General features: G+C 36.4%; 1 protein-coding gene across 2 annotated transcripts in view; it reads left to right on the forward strand.

Annotated features, from left to right (window-relative positions):
• The window catches only part of LOC145003235 (root allergen protein-like), a 34,101-nt gene extending 19,208 nt beyond the window's left edge, over window positions 1-14,893 (forward strand). The window contains exons 1-2 of one of the 2 annotated variants that reach the window (XM_078962364.1): window positions 14,106-14,344; window positions 14,490-14,893. In XM_078962364.1, coding sequence (XP_078818490.1) covers window positions 14,164-14,344; window positions 14,490-14,785 — 477 coding nt within the window. In that variant the 5' untranslated portion in view covers window positions 14,106-14,163 and the 3' untranslated portion in view covers window positions 14,786-14,893. Of the gene's footprint in view, window positions 1-14,105; window positions 14,345-14,489 lie in introns of those variants that run through there. The other variant, XM_078962365.1, reaches the window with a different exon arrangement.

Consider the following 14,893-nt stretch of genomic DNA (forward strand, 5'->3'; position numbering starts at 1 on the left):
TGAGATTTGGCAAATGGATGTCAAGACCGCTTTCCTTAACGGAAAGTTGGCTGAGGATGTTTACATGGCTCAGCCAGAGGGGTTTGTGGATCCGAAGCATCCGAATAGAGTGTGTAAGCTTGAGAAGTCCATTTATGGACTTAAGCAAGCGTCTCGCAGATGGAATCTTTGCTTCGATGAGAAAGTCAAAGAGTTTGGATTTGTACGAAGCGAAGACGAATCTTGTGTATATGTCAAAGCCAGTGGGAGTATAGTAAGCTTCCTTGTTCTATATGTCGATGACATATTACTCATAGGAAACGACATCCCGATTCTGCAGGAGGTTAAGTCCTGGCTTGGGAAGTGCTTCGCTATGAAGGACCTCGGAGAGGCTTCTTACATTTTAGGAATAAGGATAGTAAGAGAAAGAAGTAAGAGACTAATTGGACTTAGTCAGAATACTTACTTGGAGAAGGTACCAAAACGTTTTAGTATGGAAAACTCAAAGAAGGGAGAACTACCGATACAAGGAAATGCCAAGTTGAGTAAGACTCAAAGTCCGAGTACCGAAGCTGAGATAGCAGAAATGAGCCGAGTACCATACGCTTCCGCAATTGGCTCAATCATGTACGCTATGACTTGTACTCGCCCTGATGTAGCCTTCGCTTTGAGCATGGTTAGCAGATATCAAGGGAACCCTGGCAAAGCACATTGGATTGCGGTGAAGAACATCCTTAAGTACCTTCGGAGGATGAAAGAATGGTTCTTAGTCCTTGGAGGGAGTGATGACTTGAAGGTGCGAGGGTATAGTGATGCCAGCTTTCAGACTGACAGGGACAACTACCGTTCGCAGTCGGGCTGGGTCTTTACCCTAAATGGAGGAGCAGTGACATGGAAAAGTTCCAAGCAGGAAACCGTAGCTGATTCAACGTGCGAATCAGAGTACATCGCAGCGAGCGAAGCGTCAAAGGAGGCAATATGGCTGAAGAACTTCATCGGTGATCTTGGAGTTGTGCCGGCCATAAAGGAGCCCATGGAGATTTTCTATGATAACGAAGGTGCGGTTGCCTTAACCAAGGAACCGAGGGATCATGGTAGATCTCGACATATCGACAGAAAATATCACTTCATTAGACATCGTGTAGAAGAAGGACAACTCGTAGTGAAGAGGATATCATCAGAAGATAACCCAGCAGATCCACTTACGAAGGGACTGAGTAGGGTTAAGCACTTGCAGCATGCTAGGAGTATTGGGCTGAAGGATGATATTAGTATAGATTAGATAGTATTAGAAACGTATAATAGATAAATGTAATTAACATTTGATGATTAAATAAAGGAGTTTTATTTATGAGTAAAGTTACTGTCACATGTTAGTTGTTTAACTATTGTTTCACTTTGCATGTTTTGACTTCCAGAATAATTGAGTTTATTAGGAATAATCGAATTATTCAAATGGTCCACAATCGTTCATATGTTGGGAGTAGATATGAATGAAGATTGTCATGAATTGGTGTGTAGAATGTCTAAATGGTGTTAGACATAGCAAGGGTTGCTGCAACGTTCATGAGTGCTTATGAACTGGTTTTGAGCATTGGAATAAACCCGCGCTTGCTGGAATCACCTTATGGAATATGATATAAAAGGTGATCGCAAGACGATAATATCATATAGTCTTAAAACCTAGATATATGGTTTATTATTTGTTAATTGATTGTGCATTGATAATGCGAAAACGCATCAGTAACTTGATGTTATAAAACGCATTGTTGTGTATAGTTGGTTAATGAATAAGTAAATGCATATAAGTCGAAGTTTATCTGTAAATTTTATCCTAAGAGGATAGAAGAGATATCTTGGCCACTCGATGATTTGATTTGACTTATGTGCCGGGCCCGGTCAGAACTGAATTGATGTGTTCGATTAAGTTCTATGTCAAATAAATCGGAGATCGAGAAATCTAAATGCTAGACTAACCATTCCATAGGATTGTCAGCATGATATCTAACAGAGAACTGTACGATCCCTTATCTAAAGGACAAGATTGATTAGATCAGAGTTGACAGCATCTTTGAGAGCTACGATTGCAAACCGTATTGTACTTGTATAGTTACTAGACTTATCCAAGTGGGAGACTGTTGGAATAGTGTCTAAGGCTATAACTATATTCGGTTGTGCATGGTCCTTTTGGGTTGCCTTCACCATAGCAACTTGAAGGATGATTTATTAAGAGAGAGTAAATATTATAAGGAATAATATTTGGCTGTTTGATTAATATAAGTCATAAATTAATTGGTATTAATTTGGTGACTTAAAGAGATTAATTAAATAAGAGAGTATAAACTGTCAATTGTTTGATAGTTAGACTTTAGACTGTAAATCCATTAGGATATACCTTGGACGGATTCTAAGAGCTTTAGGATAGCTCAAATCGTCCATAGGGTTATCTATGGAATGGATTTGGATAGCCTTAAGAGAAGATTATCCAATTAGGGTTTAGGGTGAAACCCTTAAGGAGTCTACAAGTATAAAGAGACCCTATGGGCGAGGGAATTCGACACACAACCTTAAGCAAGGAACCTCTGGCCGAATTCCTCCCCTCTCCTCTCTCCTAAATCATATTGCTTGCTATTGGTGTTTGTAAGCCATTAGAGGAGTGACAATTGTGACTCTAGAAGCTCCAATACAAACAAGATCAACAAGGAATTCAAAGGTATGATTCTAGATATGTTTCAATATTGTTGTTTAACCTAATTAGCGATTAGAAGTCTTGGATTCAAAAGCATGTTTATTAGAAAGCCTAGATCCAAGCATTAGGGTTTTGCATGCACACATAGGAAAGTTCTTGTGGCTAAAACCCATCAATATCCGCTACATTCAAAGTCGTTTGTCTCATGTCAAGAAACTCTCTGTCTAGCTGTTGTACCTCAACAGTCGGTGTAAACTCTGCTTGAAACCTAGTAACAAAATATGGCCAGGTCAAGGCCTTAATGGTTTGGGTCCGAAAGCATAGATGACCTCCTCCCACCAATCTTGACCTTGCTCCCTTAAACATCCTACAGCGAACCTGACCTTCAATCCCTCGGGGCAGAAGCTCATCATCTGAGCACACTCGATGTCAGCTATCCACTGCCTGGCTATGATGGCATCCTTAACCCCAAAAAAATCTGGTTCCCCATATCACCTGAAATCCTTGAAGGAGAGAGTGCCCCCCCCCCCCCCCCCAAACTGGCTAGTAGGCAGGTCGGCCTTAAATATCCGAAGATGATCCTCCATCAACTCCATGATACCCTCCTTGACTGACACGGATATCACAAGGATCATATCAAGGATGCCTCTCGTAATCTCACATGCAATGAACTCATGCAAACCCTAATCAAGTGGTTAGGAGCCCGTGCTTCAACCAGATCCAAATCCTGAACCTCCCGCTTACCTATTTATACCCTCCTCAAGGACTACCCCAACTCCTCCAAGTCACTCTTCCCAACTAATACGTTCTCAAACTATAAGGCGTCCTACGAACCAAACATCTCACATGGACTTGCTAAGACTCCTTTCCTCAACCCTCTCTGCTATCAGCTAAAGAAGGAGCTTCTACAAGTACTACCTAACTACTGCATAAACACCATTAGATACTACTAGTATTAGGTAATTCTTCGGATGATAGGTTCCACACTACAATGGTTGGAATCAAACAATAGTTGTGCAAAAGAGTTAAACCTCCCCTTCTAAAATTATCCAATCGCAATAATATGTAACCCAGTGCATTCATCCACTAGTTAGTTAGTTCCAGTAGAACTTCCTAAAGAACAAAGCATGTATCATTTGAGCATCAGGTAATTCAACTCTAAATATACCCTATACAGGTCATCCTAAAAAGTAACTGAAATGATACTAGCATGAAAATCTTAAAGCTCATACAAATAGTCACATAAAGTGACATCTCCTAGCATTCTATCATACAATGCTAAGTAGATCCTTAGCCCCTAATCTAACATGAAGTTCTCATATCATATCCCTTGAGCTCGACCGATTTCACACATCATACCCCTTGTATTTTATTAAAATCCTTATATTTAAATGTTTCTTTTTGTGAAAAACCTACCAAACCCTCGATTTGACTCCATGCACACCCGAGAGTATGCCTGAATCCCTGAACCAATGCTCTGATACGAACTTATAACATCCCAAAAAATACAAATAAAATTTTGTTTTTAAATTCATTCAATTCATAAGAATCTAATATCCAAATAGTCAAAAGAGTATAAATGTATCATTTTATCAGAGTACAATTCCTAAAATCACTAAGTACGGAAAAACATAGAGTGATGCAGTGCAATGAGGCCAGGCCCTTTCCCCTCGAAGTGGAAGTACCAGAAACATAATCTGAAAATTATACGCACAAAGCCTAGTAAGCTCCCCAAAATACCACCTACAAAACAAACATACTGACAAGCATATCTGGGTGATGGCCTTCCCCTTCGATCAATTTCAACCAGATATTTCTGATCATATTCGGTTGCTTGCCTACCCCTTTGGTCTATGTCAAACGAAAACTATCAAGCATATATGGGTGCTTGCACTCCCTTTCGATTTATTTAAATCGGATACTGGGTATATTTCACCCACTACTACTATCATATAATATCATAACATAAATCACAGAGTCATCAAGCAAATACAAACATAATTGACAATTGTCACAAAGACAATCATCATATTACAACATAAACTATTGGGTCGGCCTTTGTTTCTTTGACCCACGGATACTACGAATGAAGACTCACCTCAGACTGTAGGTATCAAATCGCACTCAACGGATAAGTCGCAAACTCCTCTCCCTATTATATAAACATAAAAGCCTAATTAGATATTAAGCCACATTCTAACCCAAAGGTCCAAAACCCTAATTATTGACTTAAGGAAAAAGGGCTACCTTACCTTAGCCTTGTTGGGCCTCCAATCCTCTAAGGCCGAACTCCACAAAAATCCGAAAAGGCATCCAAGCCCATAATGGGGCCTCTAAGGCCCACAAACATCTAACTTCGCCTAAGGCCCAAAAAAATGACCTGCTAAATCAGGTGGGCCTGTGGCCCAACTTACTCAAGTCCAAAGCTAACACCAAGCATGCACAAAAATCTTCTAGGCCCACTGACTACATATGCTAGTATTGACCAAGGTCGAGGCACTGACCTAGTATGCGTAGCATATACTGGAGTATGGTAGGCGTACTAGTCTGCCAACCCATATTCACTTCCATGTCTTAATCCATTAAAACCTAACGTTCAAAACATCGAACTTGGCCCCTAGAAACGTCCTAAGGCATAAAGTTGAAAATTTTATGCTTTTTCATGCAAGGATGGCACCTATATCATGACATAAACACACTTGGTTGGATCCTAACACCTGCATGGTTGAGGCTTAACCATCAAGGTCCGGTTTTTATGACTCAAAACACTTCCAAGAGTTCAAAAGGACAAGTTATATGGTCTAAAATTGCTCAACTCCATGAATCTAAACTATGAGACCAAAGATACCATTTACTACCCTAAACTTTGATCTAAGTGTTGGATTAGTGTCGAAGTCCATAACTATTTTGGTATGTACTTGACCCGATGGTGCATGGTCCTTTTGGGTTGCCTTCACCAAAGCAACTTGATAGGATGAATTATGGAGAGAAAGGATTAGATATGATTTATTAATATATTATGAGAATAATATATTAAAGGAGAAATCATATTGTTTAATTAATATTAGTCAAGAATTAGTTGATAATTAAGTTTGTGGCTAAAAGAGATTAATTAAACTTAAGGGACTGGAGTTGCAATTATAACATAATTGCAATTAGGCTATGAATTACCTTATAATATAAGGATGGACGAATTCTATGGGGAAACCCATTAGAAATCATCCTAGGGCCTTTAAGGAAGGAGTCCATGGGTTGCTTAGGGCCTAAGCATCCAAATTAGGGTTTCCTTGTTAGATAACCCTAATAGCCTCACTATTTAAAGAACCCTTATGCCCCAAAAATGTGGTGAACTTGTTCTCTAGGGTTCCACACGTTTTGGGCAGCCTTCTTCTCTTCTCTTCTTCATCCTCTTGCTCTTGGTGTTTGTGAACCATTAGAGGAGTGACATTTGTGACTCTAAGCTTTCTAAAGTCAACACAAGAAGGATTTGAGATTGTTATTGCTACATAACAATCAAGGTATGATCTAAACCCTAATTTATATGTTATATTGATTAGCATATGCTAGATCTAGGGCTTATAGTCTTGGATGAATTGCATGTACAATAGAGAAACCTAGATCCAAGCATTAGGGTTTGTATGAGCACATAAGATGTTCTTATGACCAAAATCCATCAGTGGTATTAGAGCCTTGATTGGTTTCTATTGTATTGATGCCTTGTATGTTTGTTCAAGTTGCAAAATCGAGTTTTGAGCCACCTGCCTGATGAACTCGGCTAGTCCCATTGTGGACTCGGCGAGTAGGCCCCTACTCGCCGAGTCCATAGGGGTACTCGGTGAGTTCGAGCGTTAGAAAGAGGGGATTTCGGGATTTCTTGTTGTTTTATGCATAAATACTTGCCTTATCCGTTTTAGGTCATTAAAATCCGATTTTAATCATATTTATGAGTATATCCTTCATAAAACAAAAGATAATTACCAATTGATTAGATAATAACTTCCTTATATGATAAAGTTTGATTATTTGTATTAATTAGGTAACTTATTTTGCAAGAAATTGAAATTAGGTCAAATATAGATAATGATGAAATTAATTATTTAATTTATATCATTTGTTATTTGATCCTTGTATTATGAAAAAGTTTCAATTATGCCCATGTAAGTTTTATAGTTTAAATTAGAACTTAAAAGTTTTGGTTTTGAAATTTAAATAGTTAAAACCCTAATTTTTTTTTTGAAATGTTACAAAAACTTGCCCTCAAGTTTTAGAATTTAAAAGTTGATTAAAAGTTTAATTTAGGAATGTTAAATTCTAAAACCCTAGTATTGTTTTGAAAAATTCAAATCACACCCTTATGGTTTTATTAATTAATTAAGGTGTATAGTTAAAAGAGATTTAATACATCCATAAAGTTTTGGTTTACAGTTTAATTGAATAGAAAGTATAATTGTTAAATTTGACCACATAATATTTTAAAAGTGTAAAATACACCCTATACTATATATAACATTAAAAGTCTAACATTATATATATGTATGAGTAAAAGTCAGTCTTACCGTTAGTAGGCCTCATTCACGAAGCTGGTCTATAAGGAGTGTTTAAGGAAATTGGCTATAAAAAGGTGATTGAATGGGTATCCACTCTTACCCACCACACTCTTGACTAGTGGAGGGTCGTTAGCCGAACGGGTAGGATAGGACAAAACCTTCCATTATAAGTATAATGAAGTACAAAAGTAACTAAATGTTTTTACAAATTCCCAATCTTAGTTACTTTAGGCAAAAGTGAATTGATGCAATTCCATGAAATTACACTTTGTGCCCTTGCAAAGACGTTAATGGAGCGTGTGTGGTTTACCGGCACACTAAATGGTTCTAAGCAAAGGTAGCAAAGGGTGACTCAATGTTTGTCATAGTTCGGTGGAGCGTGTGTGGTTTACCGGCACATCGAATAGGTGAACGTAACATGTGAGGGTACCATCTAAGTTTGCATGGTTATTCACACCCGCTTTGTGATCCTCGACATCCCAGTCACAAACTAGAGGGGCATATTGAGATTTAAACACACTATTGAAATGTTCAATGAATCTCAAAGGATCTAGGAGTTTTCATAGATTTAAAACTTAAATTTCTTTTCCGTTTCTTAATGGTGGAAATTAGTGAATCGCCATTCACTTACCTTCAAACATTCTGCAACTAGATTACGGCATCCCTTTTCTAGGTTGTAACGTATTGTGTTGGGTCCTAGCCTTAATATCTCATTTGCGTGATTTATTAAGGACTCAATCTAGCAACTAACTTGAATTTATTTTTCCTCTCATATTGTAGATGTCAAAGTTCGATAACTATGGTCTTCCCAAATCCCGTGGAACAAGCATTCCACATGAAGATGATATTCCACGATTCGATCGAGGAACAAGAAATCATGTTTCACTTCCTCCTCCTCCTCCCGTTGTTCTCACTAACCCACAAGATTGAAGAATTGAAAGGTTCAATGTCACTAAAGCCCTATTGGAAATGAAACATGAAGATGGTAAACTCGTGTGTGCCCACGTTCTAGGAATGAAATCACATATTGATAGGTTGAAAATGTTGGGTGTGTCATTCCCGGATAAGTTTGCTGTGAACTGGGTTCTGCAGTCACTTCCCGAATCATATAATGAGTTCAAAAGAATGTATTATATGATGGATCATGATGAAAACCTTATTGACCTAACTTACATGCTCAATGCTGTTGAATTAGAAATGATTTGGCAAAGCAATGGAGCATATTTTTTGGGAAAGTCAACCAACCATGCTTCCGAGGACGTTCTAGGAGAACCGACCAACATTTGCTGCCAAGAGAAAGGGCGTTGGATACAAGTCTGTCCTAAGAGCCTGAAGAGTCTAGAAGATGGGAGAGTCAAAGAGTATGGTTGTACTTCAGGTATAATCCACTATCTAAATCTATTAAGATGAGTCTAATCACGAAGAAATGGATCTTGATTGCAAGTTTTCGAAGATTAGGTTTTGAGCCTAGAAATGATAGAGTTGTTAGAATATTTTCTTTTGACTACATAGTTTTCAGTTGATTTTGCATTGTAAGGACAAATGTTTTCCGTTGCTTTTATGAATAAAATAAATTTTGGTTTGACTCATTTATTTATTTATTTATTTCCTTGCAATGAAATCGTTATAAAATTGTTGTTTGCATATTTCTACAACAAATGAATGTGATTCTTAATTATGTTGCTTGTGGAAATGTCGAGAATTTACCAAATAGGGAGAGTTTCTCATCGCCCAAGTTTCAATCGGACAGAAATTTGGAATCACACAACTTGGTTGCATGATGAATGAGAAATTTTATATTTGGAAATTAGACTAATTCGTTGACAAAGTGTCAAGTGAAGGACTAGGAGATCGAGTACACAAAGTTGTGTATTGATCAAGTCCACCACAAGAGTAACAAAGATATTCGTCATAATTTACTAAAGGTTTAGTAAATATGGTTATACTTATAAGATTAAGTGTAATTCTTAGTTGATTGTAAGAGTTTAAATCAATAGCAGAACGAATAAGAAGAATCAAGTAGGCAGAAGGATAAAAGTTTCTCTATGTCTAAGAAGAAGGGAGAGTACCTTTTATCATATTTTATGATAGGTCTTAATGATTAAGAACCATATCTCAATTGATCCTCTAAGTAAGTCTTAGTACAATTGTATGTCTAAGAAGAGGAATCAAGAATTGAAGAAATGGTTAAATCAAAGTTAATCATACTTCGTTCCAAGACAAGTCTTAAAGTTAAAATTATGACATTGAGTGATAAGTATTAGGAAGGTTGATAACATTCATCAAAAGTGGAAAGTTGTGATGCCTTGGATAAGACAAAGACCAACTAGAACCAATTTTATGAAATGTTTTGTCTTGATAAAAGCTACACTAACTCTTGAATATGCATTTGTGAAGAAATGTTTATTGACAAAAGAATCTTATATGTCAAGGAGTCAGTGGGAGTCTTAATGATCTTGAAAAGTTTGAAGAACTAATCAAGAATAAACCTTATCGATCATTACTAGCACACGACTTGAGGTTTACAACCTATTGTGTTGACATTATCTTGTTTCTATGCCATTCCAATCGAGTTAATTATGCATATGAGTTCTCATTTGAATGCATAAAAGGCAAGCACCTTGATCAATGTAAAGTACATTGATAGGAAAGGGTGAGCTGCTTAACTACTTGGAAGACATGGTGGGTAGTCGTGTTACCATAAGGCAAGAAATCAAGATTGAGAAAGTTCGGTCCATATGAGTTTGAATTTTTCATAAACTTTGTTTTTTGATAAATTCACATGGATAGGAACATATACACTATTAAAATCTAAGTGTCATCCTTAATGAAAATGACCGTGAGGAAATGCTTTCACTGAAAAGAGATTTTGATAAGATAGTGATTGTAAAATTGTACTCTCAAATTTGATTATGGTTATGGTATCCCTTTCCATGATTCGAATTGTGAAATTTGGCAATTAGTTTGAATTGTTTAGACACACATATGAAATATCTAAGGCAAAGGTGTATAAGAAGCCTTGATAAAAGATTATCAAAGCATTAGTTATTAGAAACATGAACTTAAGAAATTCAATAAGTATTGTTTTCTGGAAGTTAAGCTGGTTTCTAAATACATGTCAAAGCTAGTGGGAGCATGAGTGTTATGTTTATAATAATCATCATGATAGTGGGAGCATAAATGTTATGATTGTATGATTATTAAGGCAAGTATTGCAAGTTAGCAATATTAATTATAGAAAACAAGAGTCATACTTTGCAAAGTTGTAAGGGTTGAATAGTTGTTTTGCTATAATTAAGGGAGAGAATATTATGCTTCGTTTCAAATCTAAAAGTTTAGGTTGTGGAATGTTAATAATATTAGTCAAGGAAACATGGTGTGTTCTTAAATTTCGATTATGATTACGGCATTCCTCTTCATAGTTCGAATTGTGAGAACGTAGTACATAAAAATATTATGGCAGAAGATTGATAAAGTATCAAATCTATAATATTTGACCATTCTAAATTTTTTTCAAATGTCTAGCGCATTTAGAGGGAAAAAGGACAAGAATCGGTTTTGACTAAGATAATTAGACAACTATCAAAGGACGATCCAAAGCTGGCTGAGGATTGGTCGCTTGTGAGTAGTTGGAAGTATGATATTGGATGGAGCATATCGACATTATTATGAATAGATAAGATTCTATTAAGAATGAGTTGTGATATGGTAAGTATGGAAATGTTTCCATATTGGGAGTTAGATATTGAGAATCTATGTCTAGATTAGAAATTTTATGCAAAACGATGTTCAAAGGAATGTACTTTGAGTGAGAGACATCACGTCTATGAAATTGTGTTGTAACAATCTCCGATAAAGAGTTTTGTAATACATTGGCAATAGTCATTGTGACCATAGTGCAATGACATTACAAAAGGATCATTTCATAAAATGTTAGAATCTAACATATTCTATAAGTGGCAAGAATTTGATATTCTTATACTTATGATAAGGATTGGGAGTTGTGAAATGAGTATGATTGGAAATGTGTTCACTTGATATATTTCACAAAGTAAGAACCATAGGTTAACATTGTGTGCATGCTAAGAGCATGGGACAAGTGTGGTAATAATTCAAGTAAGAAGTTGATTACCCAAAACGATAAATCATGAGTAATCGATATGGTGATAAATAAAAGGTGTTTTATTTATACTCAAAGGTTTGAGGCCACATGGAATTAGTATTATCCTTGTTTTTCACTTTGCATGTTTTGACTTCCTGAATAATTTAATTGGTTGAAGAACAGTCAAATTATTCAAACGGACCACAGTCATTCATACGTTGGAAGTAGGTATGAATGAAGACTGTCATGAATTGGCGTGTGGATTGTCTAAAGAGCATTAGATATAAGCAAATGTTTGCTGCAACGTTCATGAGTGCTTATGAATATGATTTGAGCATTGGATTAAACCCATGCTCACTTGGATCACTTCATGGATTTTATCACGAGTGATTGGTGAGACGATAACATCTTATATTCTTGAAACCGAGATATGTGAGTTGTATCTTGCGAGTCGGTTGCACATTGATAATATGTAAATGCACTAGTAACTTGGTGTTATAAAACATATTGTTGTATGTGATTTGGTGAGTAAGTACAAGCGAGCATTGAGTCAAAGTTTATCCGTTCCTTTTATCCAAAGTAGGATAAAAGCGATATCTGTGGGCCCATCGATGATTTAGTGATGGCACCTAAGCGCTTGGCCAAGCCGGGACTAAATTGATGTGTTCAATTGTAGTTTGTTGTCAGTCGTCATAAATCTGAATTCGGGAAACAACACATAGACAAAGGAATGATTTAGATCCATGTCTCAATCTATACGATAATATCTAGAATGGAGGAATATATGATCCCATATCTAAAGGACACGCGTATCTGATGAGATCAGAGTTGACATCGGCTTTGAAAAGCTACGATTGCAGACCAGGATCTGAAGTCATACGCCGAATAGTTATTAGACTTATCCAAGTGGGAGACTGTTGGATTAGTGTCTAAGTCCATAACTATTTTGGTATATACTTGACCCGATGGTGCATGGTCCTTTTGGGTTGCCTTCACCAAAGCAACTTGATAGGATGAATTATGGAGAGAAAGGATTAAATATGATTTATTAATATATTATGAGAATAATATATTAAAGGAGAAATTATATTGTTTAATTGATATTAGTCAAGAATTAATTGATAATTAAGTTTGTGGCTAAAAGAGATTAATTAAACTTAAGGGACTAGAGTTGTAATTATAAGATAATTGCAATTAGGCTATGGATTACCTTATAATATAAGGATGGATGAATTATATGGGGAAACCCATTAGAAATCGTCCTAGGGCCTTTAAGGAAGGAGTTCATGGGTTGCTTAGGGTCTAAGCATCCAAATTAGGATTTCCTTGTTAGACAACCCTAATAGCCTCACTATTTAAAGAACCCTTATGCCCCAAAAACGTGGTAAACTTGTTCTCTAGGGTTTCCACACGTTTTGGGCAGCCTTCTTCTCTTCTCTTCTTCATCCTCTTGCTCTTGGTGTTTGTGAACCATTAGAGGAGTGACATTTGTGACTCTAAGCTTTCTAAAGTCAACACAAGAAGGATTTGAGATTGTTATTGCTACATAACAATCAAGGTATTATCTAAACCCTAATTTATATGTTATATTGATTATCATATGCTAGATCTAGGGTTTATAGTCTTGGATGAATTGCATGTACAATAGAGAAACCTATATCCAAGCATTAGGGTTTGTATGAGCACATAAGATGTTCTTATGACCAAAACCCATCACTAAGCATGGGTCAGAAATGGTGTCTTGTCGTGTCGTGTTAGAGAAAAACACGACACGATGGTCTGATTTGCCACCCCTAATTGGACCACATCTCTGTAGCCGTGTACGCGTATTTGACACTGTCCCTTATCTCCTTTGGCACCAGTTAATCATTGCATCAAATCTCACCCTTGTCATGTAATCCTTGGATGTCATTTCTGGTTTTTCAATAGACCCGTTGATGAAGTCAATGTTATTCTTGGCGAATAGGGAATTCTTCATCTCCTGTGCACAATCCACATAGTTTTTTTTTTTTTTTCCGACAATGCCTCATTGACCAACACTTGTCTAGGATGATCGGATGGATGAAGGTAATATGGTGAGTTGTAATCAACAACATTGCTACCGCTGTCTTCTGGTGATGTTTCTGCCTTGTTGACCATGTGTTTTTTCGGAGGAGTAGGATGGATAACTGCTCTGATACCATTATAAATTCAAGATAAGAATTGATATTTGTTATCTTGATTAAGCATTACAAAGAGAAAAGGGGGCAACAATATGTAGAAACAAGAAAGCAATAAACCAATAACACCGCAAAACAAACCTCTAGCAGTCGGAAGCGAGAGGAGAAAATGAAACCTTCCTCATGAATTCGAACCAATCGACTAATCTAATTGAGAAGGAAGAAATCGAAAGGAGAAGTACACGATGTGCAGAGGCAGTTGAGGAAAACTATTGATATACGAAGGCGGTGGAGTAGAAAGCCGACAAGTCTAAAGGTTTTAGTCGAAGCCGATGACCAATACTGTTCATAAGTTGCCATGTGTTTTCATGGTATGTATAATAACTATAAACTTAATTTCCACACTATCTAATTTATTTTTATTTATTTTTAAAAGTATTTATTCTTATTTATTTTTAAAAGGAATAAATTTGAAAATTAATAAATTTCCATTTACATAAACGTGATCACATGGATATATATTTTAGCTTTTTTATGGGGAACGGCATCTGTTTATATTTTCTAATTGTATTTATACGATTCTTGTTTTTTCAAGCCTTTAATATTATAAATACCACCACGTTTCATTCAACAAAGCATTCATCTTCTTTAATTACTTACTTACCCACTTTTACAAATTGTTTGACAATGGCTGTTATCACATCCGAACTTGAGGTCACTTCTACTCTTCCCGCTGATAAACTTTTCAAGGTCTATGGAGACTTTGATACCCTTGCACCTAAGGTAGATCCTCAAACTTTCAAATCTATCAATATTATCGAAGGTGATGGCGGTGTTGGAAGCATTATAAGCATTACCTTCGGTGATGGTAAGTATTACGTTGATAAAAAAAAAAAAAAAAAAAAAAAACATTTTGTATTTAATATAATTCATGTACTCTTAGGATCGTATAAAAAAATATAAGTATTTCTCACAAATGGTTCCCTAATGTTTGGTGTAATATACGTGTGTAGGTGTTCCGTACAAAACTTCCAAGCATAGAGTCGATGCCATAGACATAAGCAATCTTAGCGTCACCTACACGATCTTTGAAGGTGACGCCTTGTTAGGTATTATTGTCTCAGTCACCCATCATGTTAAGTTCATACCTTCTACTGATGGTGGATCTGTGTACAAACACACAACTGAGTTTAATTGCAAACCTGATGCCCAACTACCTGATGGTATTCTTAACTTTCTCAAAGAAGCATTCAAGAACACCTTTAAGGCAATAGAGGCCTATGCAATCGCACATCCCGAAGCTTACTAATAACTATGGTTTTCCATTTCATATTGTGTGCTAAAATGGAAATGATTTGATGCTCGTGTTTTCCAGTTTTTTTCACCTAAATAAATGGATACTTGTCTGCTTTTGTCA

Source organism: Lactuca saligna, chromosome 6, assembly GCF_052625555.1.
Source record: "Lactuca saligna cultivar CGN05327 chromosome 6, ASM5262555v1, whole genome shotgun sequence".
Lineage (NCBI taxonomy): Eukaryota > Viridiplantae > Streptophyta > Magnoliopsida > Asterales > Asteraceae > Lactuca > Lactuca saligna.